Source organism: Panicum hallii, chromosome 3 (genome assembly GCF_002211085.1).
Source record: "Panicum hallii strain FIL2 chromosome 3, PHallii_v3.1, whole genome shotgun sequence".
NCBI lineage: Eukaryota > Viridiplantae > Streptophyta > Magnoliopsida > Poales > Poaceae > Panicum > Panicum hallii.
This window is the reverse complement of record NC_038044.1, coordinates 3,790,026-3,803,627: the sequence shown is the minus strand read 5'-3', so window position 1 is coordinate 3,803,627 and position 13,602 is coordinate 3,790,026. Positions and strand designations below refer to the sequence as shown.

At 50.1% G+C, this 13,602-nt stretch overlaps 1 protein-coding gene across 1 annotated transcript; it reads left to right on the top strand.

Moving 5' to 3' along the window:
- The first annotated feature begins 1,430 nt into the window (after positions 1-1,430).
- Positions 1,431-3,316, top strand: LOC112887391 (probable xyloglucan galactosyltransferase GT11). The gene is made up of 2 exons (XM_025953550.1): positions 1,431-1,915; positions 2,024-3,316. The coding sequence occupies exons 1-2, from the start codon at positions 1,452-1,454 to the stop codon at positions 3,150-3,152; spliced, it is 1,593 nt and encodes a 530-aa protein (XP_025809335.1). The 5' UTR covers positions 1,431-1,451; the 3' UTR covers positions 3,153-3,316.
- Positions 3,317-13,602: the final 10,286 nt, after the last annotated feature.

The following is a 13,602-nucleotide window of genomic DNA, read 5'->3' as shown; positions in this document are numbered from 1 at the left end:
CTTCATCGGGTAAGTGCCATGTTGCCCCCTGATCACGCTTCGCGTGATCGGGGGCGCATTGCTCTTATTTGTTGCTTTATATGTTGCTCGTTCTGAAGCCTTGTAGATGGCGGGTAGCATTAGTTATCGTAGTGCGTATAGAGTAATGTTATTTTTGTATCATGATCTTGCTCTGTTTCATTGTTCTTGCGTGCTCCGCGATCATCGTACCTGATCATAGGTGCAATGATCGCATCTTGCTTTGTTTATGTTAATAGATCTAATCTGTTATAGTCGGTTCCTGCTCGTTAGGGATTTAGCTCAATATGTGCATGATTAGGCCTTGCAAACGAGTTGAAAGCTCCGGCAGTACGTTAGTATCAGATCTTAGTCTGCATAGAGATTTCTTTAAGAATCGGCTCTTTAGTTGTTCTTAGGGTCTTTGTTCGGGTTGTTTGTTATGATGCTTTGCGTATTCGTTAGGCTCAATCACGTGTAGGATGTTCCGGTTGTGTAGTGAGGGCTTAGCTGTCGTGGATTGGATTAGATTAATATCTTTAAAGCAAGTTTTATCTTATTATTATATATAAATGTCGTTTGACCCAAAGATCCGATCCGGTAATGATGCAATCGGCTCTTTATAGCCGATACCGGGGAGGAGTGATGAGCCGATCACGGTTCGGACTAACCTTTACAAGTGTCTGTGCTCACAGGAATTTCACGAATCACACCTTCCTGATCAGGTACAGGATCAGGTGGCACGCCTAGCAACCCCAAGCCAGGGTGTGCGCCAGATCGCTGGGCCGTTGACCGAGGGACCGGGGCCCGCCAGCCGTCCCGGAAGCCTCCCGGCTCCTCGTGTTGCCTGTCGCTGCTCGCCGGTGGGTTTCGATCGACAACAGTATCTTGACGCAATGTTTATCTAGGTCCATAGCAAAAGCTATATATCTAAATTTGTCAAAACAGAACGGAGGAAGTAGTCCACAAGTGCCATGCATGATGTCAACATGCTCCACACGAGTGGTCATAGATCACACACAACATATAACAATCGATCTACCATATAAACAATGCATGACAACCAAATTAAACTGCAAAAACACAGAAGGCACCAATTGAGACCAAAAGAGGGACAAGGTCAGACTTGGATCCAAAGTACCATGCTGTATTATCAAAAAAATAAAAGTACCATGCTGTACCACTCCACTTAATAAGAAATACAAAAAAAACATAGTTATTAGGTGCATTGCCCGAAGATCTTACACATGCATCACTGGTTGTAGAGGCTTGTAGCTATACGCATCTTAATGGCCGGCTTACGTGTCCATGGTCAAAGGTCACAAAAAATATGGATCAGCACACAAAGCCCTAGCACGTACACAATGGGGGCTGTAATTAGCTTAAACCTTAAGCCTCCATTAGTCCCCCTACTAAACCCCAGAACTAGCTGGGGAGGAATCCATCTTCCAGCCATGGAAGCTAACTACCCCAAGTACCTCCTCTACTGCCTCCTCATCACCGGCTCATGGCTCATCTCCTGCCTCCTCCACTTCCAATACTTCCACCTCTCGCTCTCCGCCTCCTCCATTGCCGCTCCCCGACGCGCCGCGCTCGTTGTGCTCCCCGCCGCGCTAGACGCCACCTTCCTCCCCGCCCCGGCCGTCGAGGCTGACGACAAGCGGTGGTCGGCGTCGTCGGTGGCGGCGTCGCCTTCGCCGTCATCGCCGCCGCCGCCGGCGTCGTGCGAGGGGCGGTACGTGTACATGCTGGACCTGCCGTCGCGGTTCGACATGCTCAGGGACTGCGTTGCCGGCTCGCCGTTGTTCGACGACATGTGGAGCTGGTGCGCGATCACGGTCAATGCCGGGCTCGGCCCCAAGATTGTCCCCGGCGCCGGCAACGGCAGCGACGGTGACATCATCCCCAGCACCGGATGGTAAGCTTCTTCTAGGTTCTAGCACACACATTGTGCATTATCGGTGATTGTTTTGTGAGACGGAGACGAGGTTTCTGATGACGTGATGTGTGTACAAATGTGTTGCAGGTACAGCACGGACCAGTACGCGCTGGAGGTGATCTTCCACCACTGGATGCGCCGGTACGAGTGCCTCACCGACGACCCGGCGGCGGCGACGGCGGTGTACGTGCCCTACTACCCGGCGCTGGAGCTGCACCAGCACCTGTGCGGGTTCAACACCACGGCGCGCGACGGCCCGTCGGAGGCGTTCCTGCGGTGGCTGTCGTCGCAGCCAACGTGGGCGGCGCTCGGCGGGCGCGACCACTTCATGGTGGCCGCCAAGACCACGTGGATGTTCCGGCGCGAGCCCGGCGGGAGGGACGACGGGTGCGGCAACAACTTCCTGGGCCAGCCGGAGACCGGGAACATGACGGTGCTCACCTACGAGTCCAACATCTGGGCGCCGCGCGACATCGCCGTGCCGTACCCGAGCTACTTCCACCCGTCGTCGGCCGGCGAGGTGGCCGCGTGGCAGGCGCGCGCGCGGGCGGCGCCGCGGCCGTTCCTGTTCGCGTTCGCCGGCGCGCGGCGCCTCAAGGGTCAGCTGGCCATCCGCGACCGCGTCTTCGACGTGTGCGAGGCCGCGGCGCGGCGCGGCCGGTGCGGGCTGGTGGACTGCAGCCACGGCCTCGAGGGCAGCATCACCTGCCGGACGGCGGCAAAGCTCGTCGCCCTCTTCACCTCGGCGCGCTTCTGCCTGCAGCCGCGCGGGGACTCCTTCATGCGCCGCTCGTCCATCGACAGCGTCATGGCTGGGTGCATCCCCGTCTTCTTCCACCGGGCCTCCACCCTTGAGGCGCAGTACCGGTGGCACGAGCCGGAGCCGGGCAGGAGCGGCAGCAACGACGACGGCCGCCGCGGCAGGTACTACGTGCTCCTCAACTCCGACGACGTGCTGGAAGGGAGGGTGGACATCGAGGAGGAGCTGAGCAGGTACACCGACGAGGAGGTGGCCGCCATGAGGGAGGAGTTGATCAAGATGATCCCGAGGTTCCTGTACAGGGACCCCAGGGTGAGGTTCGAGGGGGAGATGAGGGGCGCGTTCGACATCACCATGGACGGGATGATGGACAGGATGAGGAGGATCAAGAACGGGGAGGATGTGACATTGAAGGGCGACGGCAGTGATGAGGCCATGGGTGACAATGATTCATGACATTTGCTGAAACTTCTTGTGTATGTGTGTGTGTTCATGTGAAATGTGATGGTACAAGAGTAGTAGTAGTTTTGTTGCTGTGATGTGTGAAGTGTATGCTAGTTAATCGTATAGTTGCAGTTTGATAAGAAGGCGATGGTAACCGTGAGGTGCCCTTTTACCTTTTTTTCATCTCATCTTACAATCGACGATCCGGCAGCCCATACATACAGGCTGTTCTTCTTCCTTCTTGTTCTCTTTATCTCCTATGTCGGTATGTCGATGTGGTCGTGCCCACCTCATTTTGCCCTGAAAGAGCCCTGTTGCTGAGTCACTGTGAAAGTGTCGATGTTTTCTTATTCTCAGGACTTGTGCACTTCAAAGGAGTGAAAGTCGGTTCAAATGACCCTGAGAAATTCCTGAGATCATCTAAAAATGGTCATCTCGGTCTCAGCTGATATTGTAATCTGAGCTTGGGTCTGAAGAGATGACATGGGCTTCTGCAGCTCTCAGACTTCTTATTGTCTGAAAAAACTGTTCAGTGATGAGTTGTTTGTGTGCATTCCTGAACCATGTGCTGTTCCTTCCTTTCTCTTGTACTCTTGTTGGCCTAACTGCTCTCTGAATTTGCTGAAGAAAGCTTGCGCTTGCTTGCAAGAGAGTCTCTGTTATCCATGTCTGACGTCTTCAAGCCCATGGATATGGGGGCTTAGGTGCGTGGAACAAAATTCAGAGACAGAGAAGCCTGAAGTCAAATTCCATGGCACATGTACTGAAGTTCTTCCTTGCTGATTGTTTCCCCTCTGAAGTATTGAGAGAAATCTAGCTTCAAAGAGATCGAAGTGTCCAAGCATGACATAGCCACTTGAGTGAACAGTGGCTCAATGTGATGTCTCAAACAAAGTCTAAACTTTTCCAAAAAAAAAGTTTAGACTGGCTTCTTCCTCTTCCCCACTCTCCTCAACACCCAGGGTCGCCGCTGTATTGCGCCTCAGCGGCTTCGGTGATGGCAATGTGGCTGCGGCAGCGGCGGTGATGCTGGCCCACCTCCTCACCTTTGCCACCGCATGGGGCGCCGTGCTCTGGGTCACACCTTCATAGGCGGCATCGTCATGTTCAAGTAAGGGGGTGTTCGTTTTCGGGTACCTAAATTTTAGAGGGGTCACATCAAAAAGAATCTTATCATTTAGAAGTATTAAATAAAGTCTAATTACAAAACTAATTGCAGAATCCTAGTGCTAATTCGCGAGACGAATCTAATGAGGTATATTAGTCCATGATTAGCGAACAATTACTGTAGCATCACTGTGGCAAATTATAGATTAATTAGGCTCATTAAATTTGTCTCGCGAATTAGCATCTAGCTGTGCAAAAAGTTTTATAAACAGATTTTATTTAGTACTTCTAAATAGCAAGATTCTCTTTGATGTGATGGGTCTAAAATTTAGATAGAAGAAAACGAACAGTCCCTAATTAAGCAACACGGTCCCTTGAAACCTGGGGTCGCTAGCTTCGTTCGAGAGGAAGCCGAGCGTCCCTCCGGCGGCAGGCTCAGTCGTCCTGCTGCCAACACCGTCATTGACCCGCCGGAGCCTCGTTCTGCCTCAGTCTGCCGCCGCTAATCGTGGGGATCCGATGAAGGGCTTATATGCAAATATTCGGATCATATTTACAAATAAACCCCTAATTCGGATCGCGACTGCTAATAGCGATCCAATCTAGGGGGGTAACTGTAATTTATAGGGTTTGTTTTGCAAATATCCGGATTAATCGCGATCCAAGGATCTATCTGCAAAATACCTCCGCGGCGGCGGCGATGGCTTCCGCCGGCCGGAGATGCCCTCCTCCACTCCGCGGCCACTTAGTGCTCCCTCTCCCGCATCGGCTTCACCGTGCCTCGAGCCCCGACTCATCACCACCCGCCGCCACAGCACTCTCACTTTCCCCAAATTTTCAGACGGTTGGAGACCGGGAAGGGATGGGTTCCGTCAATCCGTCTTCCTTACGAATTCACCCAGGCCTCAATAATATCTTCGATGGATCAGAGGGACGCAAAACTTGATACGCTGCTGCTGCTACCAATGCAACAGCAGTCCAATTTCGGATGCAGCAGCCGGCGCACGGGCACGGGCACCCATTCTGGGTAAAATCTTGAGGAAAGCTGATAGGTCTTCACCATGCTTGCTTGTTAGATGGGAAGCAGCACGAGTTCTGATGGCTTGGTCTCACGAATTCAGGATCGGCATCTTAATTTGGTTAGGCAATGTGATGCCTGGCCATGTCTGTGAACTCTGTTGAGCATCTGATCGCTTCTAAGTTCTTATTGTTCCGAATCTGCACTGTAGTTTGGAGCACCACTGTGCTAAGCTTTTAGGGAGCAAAGCTGGAGAAAATGAAATTCAGGATGATCCACAGGCTGTCGTCGCTGGCCAACATCATGTCCTTCGGCAGCCTGGCCATGGCTGGTACCTCTCCAGCAAGCTCTTAACATGTGACTGCCTTCCTTACCGAGGGCTTCCCCATGCTCTGAAGCTGCTGCTGTTAGGTGACCACGAACTCTGAACTTAGCCTAGGTTTTTATGGAAGAAAATGGTTCTGTCTGTATCTAATGAGAACCTTAGTTCTTGGGATGATACGATGAATTTGAGCAGTGTACTTGTGTACTGAATGCAGCAAGTTCGTTTCATTTTGGAATTCGTCTATTGGAAACCTCTTTGCTTTGATCGCCTCGGGCCGCAGCAAAAATGGTTTGCAAGAGGTGTGGATGTGCAGAGATCAGAGGCCATAAAATGGCACAGACACAGGTGACCGACATCTGGGTCCCGCAGTCAAATAATATCTAATGGGCCTACATATAAGGTGAGTGACTGCGGCGGCACTTTCATGACGCACGGTGAGCCCGCGCACTATGGGCCACATCCAGTCGGCCACGGCCCATTTCACACCACCGAATCACCTGCGCGATCCCCCAGCGCCCGCGCAACTGAACCGGCCATCTCCCGCCGTGTCGCCGTCTTTCCGCTCCGCCATCACCATCCCCGACGGGTGGAATCCCCGCACTCATGGGGAGCGGCGCGCCGGCGCCTGCTGCATCTCCACCACTTCCCCAACGCGCGTACCGAGCTCCTCGCTTTCGCCGTCCGCCGCGCGCTCCCGGGCCGCCCCCCGGCCCGCACCACCACTCCCTCCCGGCGCTGCTCCTCCTCACCTCCCCGCCGCCGCCGCCGCCGCCTCCCACCCGAACCCCCGCCCGTTCCCCTGACTAGACAGGTGTTAGCATCGGAAGCAGGACCGCACGGGAGGGAGTTTGCGGTCGACGGTGCCCACTGAAAAAAAAAATGAACAGGTGAAGGTTGTTGGTTTTGAGGAGCGTCCAAAGCAGAGCATACGTTTTCTCTTCTTCTTTTTTTGGCGAGTAGAAGACTTACCGAGAGGTTCCAGAAATATCGAGACACGACCGGCGACGACTCCATTTACATTATTGGCGCATGGAGACCATCGAACGGATTCAAGAATTTTGCAGCGTTGATGACATATACTGCAGACTGCTTCCTAATAAGTGTACCCATAACTTGATTTAGTCAACTGATTTGGAGTCCAGCCTTACGTACGGTCGTGATTAGGGGCGGTAAAACGGTCGTGACCAGAGGTGCCAAAGGCACTAAATTTTAGCATAGATAATTTTATATAATTTTACATAAAAAATATACTAAATTTTAGCATAGATAATTTTATATAAAAAATATATAAGAGTCAAATTGGATTGCGAAGAGTCGTGAGGCGGTATCACTCTTAGCAGTGACCGGCCGAGAAGAAGATAGAAAGCATATGCATCATCGCACAGCCCAGGAACCAAGATGGCCCAATGTCGCGTAGGCCGAAACTGGCAAGACCTTCCTGCAAGGGCTCCGCTAATCGGCGAGCGCGTGCTAGGAGGGTTACGAGCGCTCGATTTCGGACAACATCCAATTTTTTTTTCTGAAAAGTTTATTTCTCCACCACTTTCTATTTTTGAAAGTTATAACTTGTGTACCTGTATAACATGTTCCAGATAACTACAAACATTTTTTCAGCACAACTATCAGATGATAATTTTCAGCACATCTTCTATGATATGCATAACTTTTACCCATAATTTTTCCAATTAACATTTTATAGGATAATTTTTTAACACAACTTTCATGAAACGTGCAATTTTTACGCATAACTTTTTATAGCCTATATACTAAAGAATAATTTTCAACATAACTTGCATGTGAATGTTATCAGAAAAATTTCTCACGCAACTTTGATACATAAGTTTGCTATACGGATTGTAAAGAAAATAAAAATTCTCGAGATAAATTTTTAGCATACTTTGTACGAAATATTTGTCAAAAGAAAAACATCTTAGAAACACAACATAAAGAAGGTAAAAAAAATACTGAAAAAAGAAAAAGAAAGGGAGATATGGAAATTAGAGATAGGGAAAGAGAAAAGGGAATGGAACGGTTGAGATAAGTGAGGAAGGGGGAGCGCGGCGTTAACTGCTCGCGGACCCATGCACCTGAAGACATCAACTAAGATGGATTGTTGATTTCATTGCTAGCGAGCGAACGTAGAATTAGCTTCGGCTTCCTGCAATCCTGCATATCCAGTTCCGTGCCTTTTTTTTATCCTGCACTGCACGGTTCCTTCCTTAGATATTAGTAGATTATTACTCCCATATAATCCTGCTTTCGTGGAGCAGATAAACGATGTTTTGCTATAGTTGTGCTTTTATTTAACTTTTTGGAAAACTACATCAAAAAATTATAAACACATACATCAACATTTCGAAAGACTAAATTCAACATTTTCTAAAATACGGATCATCATTTCAAAAGACTTTTTTTTGAAAGATTAGGCCGGAGTACTGCCGGTGCTTTTAAGGAGGAGAAGACAACTATTAAAAAAAACAAACAAGGAACTCTCCTAAACATTAAAACTAAATTAAAACACCACCGGGTGGCCACAGGCTACCCTTCTCAACAGCACCTCCTCTTTGATCAGATTGAAAACAGAGTGAGGTTGCAGGTTTTTGGATGGAAGACCCTTCTATTTCTCTTCTTCCACAGGGTCCAAGTGGTATACATGAGTGTCGCAGCCACGGAGCGTCTCTGAGCTTGCAGCAGGGAAGATAAGGTACGCCTCCACCAAACTTCGACATCTTCAAAGGGATCCTCCGGCATCGTAACTGAACCACCGGTGCAGTTACTAACCAAGAGCCAAACCTGCTTAGCAAGAGGACAAAGCAAACAAAGGTGAGCAGCTGTTTCTCTTTCCTGGTCACAGAGGACGCATCACATGGCCAGTTTCGAGCCTCCAATTTGTCGGCCGTGAGAATTTTTGTTTGGACCAGCAGCCAAGCAAAAAATTTATGCTTCCCTTCCGCATGTGCACGCCAGATCGAGAGAGCATCAAAAGTACAGTAAGTTCCTTTTAGCTGCGCTAAATAAGCCGTTTTGGAAGTATAGGCACCATTAGAGGTCCATCTCCAGGATATTTCATCAGGCCGATCCACAAACTCCACTTGCTGTACCGCATCCCAAAGATGTACAAACTGAGCCATTTGTTCCACCGAGTTCATCCTCCAGAGGCCTCTTGTCCAGTGATGGTCAGTGATGTCATCTCTCATAGTTTTGTTCTTTCGCCAGGCTAATTTGAAGAGATCAGGAGCAATGTCCCTAGGGGCTCTCCCGTTTAACCAGCTGCACCTCCAAAACGAAGCTTTTCTCCCATCGTCCAGACTAACCACAGTACTGGCTCTGAAAAGTTGCTTATCGATTTCGTCCCATGGAGGTTGTGAGCCCACCCACGGCCTGTCTCGCTCTGTCCAGGCAAACCACAGCCATCTTAAGCGCAAGGCTCGTCCCAAGCAGTCAAGGTCCAGAATGCCGAGTCCCTCCAAATGTTTTGGCAGGAGCACCTTTTTCCATTTGACGAAATAATAACCCCCACTAGCTACTTCTGCTCCTTTCCACAGGATATTTCAAAAGACTAGGTTCAACATTTTCTAAAACACGGATCAACATTTTGAAAATTATGCACTCAACATTTTTCGAAACCTATATCAACATTTTCAAATAATAGATTCAATATATTTCAAAACTCTGATCAACACTTTTAGGATACTAGCTTTAACATCTGGCTGGCAACCCTGGTTTCTTCGACTTCTTCCTCACTGAGCTGCCTGGCTGGTTCCGTCATCGTCATCTTCCCCAGCACGCTGTCACAGTTGCCTTCTCTTCTCTCCAGCAAGGCTTATGCCACATGCGCATAAGGCTTGCTGGTTTGGTTTGTAGATGCTCCACCGGGAAGCGAAGTCCCCGATAACCTTAAACCCCTAAAATGGATCCCAAAGGTGAAGAAGCTCTCTTTCGGAAAAAAAAAGTGAAGAAGCTAATGATGGCGCGAGCCGACGGGCGATGCGAGCGATGGAGCTAGCCGCAAGCGGCAAGCGGCGGCGCGAGGGAACGACGGCTGCTTGCAGCCTGCTAGTGCTAGGGATAAGAACAAGGGAGGAAAGACTGGACGGGATCTGACGGGCTAAAAGGGCACGCACGAATCTCCGACTTTGGAAGACGTGGAAGAAAAATTCTACCGGAAAATGAAGTTGCTGGAAACGGACTGGACTGATGAGAAAGGAAAAGGTCCGGTCCTGACGAGCCGGCCGGTCATCTGCCCGCTTGCAGCAGCAGCCAGCCGTATGCAACGAACAAGAAAGTTTCCGTGGCCACGTCGTCGGCGCAGCTTGACCTGGCCTGATCACCCCTTGCAGAAGCCGCAAACATCACATCGGAAATGCACAACCCCCCCTGTCCAGAGGACGAGAGGAGTCCTTGCTCAACTGCGCACAAGTCCGGAAAGTTCTCGGTTAATGCACCGGCAGCGGAGAAAACCCGCCGCATACATGGCTTGAAGCCCGTTGCATGTGAAGATCATTTTTTTCTTTCCTGGCGGCGGCGACCCCTCCTCCTCTACTGCCTTACGGTGGTGCGCATGGGTCATGCACGGTCATGGGATGGAGCTCGGCCGCTTGATCCGGAAATAATTTGTAGTCCCGTTTTTAAATATCAATTAAAATTATTAAATATAGATTAATTAGATTCGTCTCTTGAATTAATCTCCATTTATACAATTAATTTTATAACTAGCTCATATTTAGTCCCTCTAATTGGTATCCAAACATCCGATATAACTCACGGAACCTGGCTTGGTGACTGGTCCACCCGGTGAGATGCATGCATGATCCTCGACATCGTCGCGTGGCTCCCACGCCGCCGCCACATGATGGGAGCTGAGGCCGCCCAGTCGGCACCCGGGACACATCCACTTCCGCGCACCACGTCGTCAACCACCACGCCGCGCGGAGGGTTGTTCCGGGGGTCTCTCCTCAATTTAACTTAATCTTTATATATTTTCAATTCAAAACTATATAATAAAATTAGAGCTCGGCTCACTTTTAGCACCAGTGCAATGCCGGTCGATTTCGATCTGCGACCGCATGCGGCAGGTGACGGTTGGAGGTTGGTAGATGCAGCGAGTCCGCTTCTTCAAAATACTTAACCTCATTGGATCGAGTATGATGCAACGACTCGATCGATGCAACTCTTCAGTGCAACCTCCGTTGGATCCAGAGCTCGGAGAATCCGCAACGAATCTGCAAAGCTCGTTCACCAAACCCCAAAGGGAAGGATCCCCAGCGAGGAGGCTGTACGCACAGCCCGCCACGTGGAGGAATCAGCCGTGCTCTAACCTTTGCCGACAGGGGCTTCCCCCCCGATCGCTAATCCTGGCCACATGCACAAAAAAGCTAGGAAAGCCGGCCGAAAATATCTCGCCCATATGGAGCGGCCCCACCGGACAGTTGGGACAGGTTCGGGCGGCTGGTCACCAGATGCCGTGTCGTCGACAGCGCGGCACGCTGGACAGCGACACAATCACAATTACGTGGTTAATTAACGGCCACATCAGCGTGGTCGTAGACCGTGCAGTTACCCCATTAGCGAGGCGTTTCTTGCTGCTGTATGATCAGATGGATCGGAGCATGCATGGAGCTCAAAGTCAGCTGCTAGCTCTTCGCAGGCCGCTAGTCGTCTTTCATACTCTTTGACGTACACATGCTGCATGTTAACACGTACGCATGATCCATACTCCGATACCAGTCCTTCATCGCCTGGCTCCCACGTTGCCGCCACATGCGCATGCGTGCATGCGACTGCTGGAACAAGGCCGGACGCATGCGCCGCATCGCCAGGTGCTGAGTACGTACGTGCAGGTGACGTTTTATTTGAACTAACCCTCTAGCTACGCACATGCACGATGCATCCAGGCCACGACCAGGATATATATAAAGACTATCCATCAAGCACATTTATAATACAGTAAATAATAGGAAAAAAGTTCGATTTACGCTTTCGATCCGTCGCAAAAGCTTAATTTTAACCTTCAACTGTAAAATCGGATAAGTGGAGCCATCAAACACGTTCACGCGTCCGAGGAGCCGGGTTAGATCAAATAAATAATGCTCGCAGGCCCTGGCACGTTGTCGTCCCTGATGGCACGATGGCTCCGCCCCGTCCCACGACGCCGCCGCATGGGAGGCATGGACGCACCGCCCGGCGGCGGACCCGTCCGTGGACGGCCACATGGCACCCATGTCTCAAAGGATCATTTTTAATCTCGGCTTATTATTATGCTACTACTCAAAGGAGTACTATACACGCGAGATCTAGCAAAATTTTTCTTCCTTTCTTCTTTGATGATTCTACCTATCCTTCCACCGTGCCCAACACCGTCCACCATAACTGCTTGATCCCTGGCATCACCTCGTCCAGCCACTGTAACAATCTTGGATCATGAGCACAATCCCCCGTCGAGCTGCAAGAATTAGGTGGTGTCTGGGTCCAAATGCTAATACCTAAAAATACTAAATTTTAACACTAGCTCGTCTAAATCCAAATAGAAGTACTAATGGAGTGGGCTAAATTTTAATCAAGATTAAAGAAATTTACCAAAATTATAAATGCTAATGATTTCTAAAATTTAGCATTTAATTTTAGCCTGTACAAAGCACGGCCCGCCACGTGGAGGAATCGCGGCTGCCCCCGTGCTCTGTGCTTTGCCGAAAGGGTCCCCGTCGCCCGCATGCACCACCAAGCAGTGATGACCTGCAGAGAGAGGAGGAAAAGAGAAAGACGCCCGGAAATATCTCGCGCATGCAGCCGGGCCCACGGGACAGTTGGGCCGGGAGCGCGACACGCTGGAGCGGGGGAGCGTGTTCAGCGGCACAGTTGGGTGGTCGGCTACCCGCCACGTCAGCTGGTCCGTGACGTGGGCAGTCAAAGGGGGTGGGTCTTTCTGGAAGGATCTGGGTTCGCGCGCCGGGGGGTTGCCGCGGACCCACCGCACAGTTGCACAGATGCTTGCGAGCTTAATTAAACACGGAGACCGCCGGGCAGGTCTCGTTTTGATCAAAATGGAAATATGAAATACTCCATCAAAAAAAAGAAAAAGGCTAGGCATCTGCGTGTTTATCTGCCTTCGGGTTGCTGATTGGTCGTCGTTTTACATGTCGTTGCTCTTCTAGTATATAGAGAGAGGAGAAATCTAAGGCGTATTTGAATAAGTTGCAGCAAGAGCTGGTTATGTGCTGCTGATGTTTCCATTGGTAACTGAATCTTGAGGGTCAAGCTGGAGCAGTTCAATTATCTATAATCTCATATGGTTCGCCGAGGAGTGAAGCAACCACCTGCAGAATTAGCTAAGCTCTCGTCTCCATCCCCAGCCATTTTTGCTTTGCTGACACACGGCGCTCCGTTCGTTTCTCATTAAGATGCCCTTATTTTTCCCACCTAGTCATTGTACCCCTTTTTTTTTTCTTTCTTTTTCCAATAATCAATAAGCCAAGTTTTGTAGTAACTCGAGAGTCTTAGGGGCTAAGAATGCAGCGCGCCGTGCACGCTTTCCACCGCTAAAGTTCGCTTTCTTCACGCGCCTGGGAATTGGGAATATTGGGGGTCATGAGTTCCCCATGATGCATTGAGAAAAAACAATATTTTTTTTAGATTGCTAAAGAGCCACTTGCACTTGGTGCCTCTGCGGCTTTGATGGATTCTGAAAATATGCGCACGGTGCTTGCCTTCTCAGAAGCACCCTTTGATTCCGCGCATGATGCACGCTCCAAAACTTCTGTGTATATATATATATTGGCTTTTCTTTTCTGTTTCTCTAGATCCCGTGGCACAAAAGAAAAGAAAATAAAGACGTACGAGCATAGAGAGAGGAGAAGACGAGCAATGCGGCGCACACGAAACAGAACGCAGCAGTGGTCGCGCTGGCTGCCCGACGGCGGAGACTCTGGACTCTGGACTCTGGAAAAACTCAACAAGGACCAGGTCATGCGTGGATCGACTCCTGTACTGGTACTCTGGTAGGCAGCCTGGTGCTG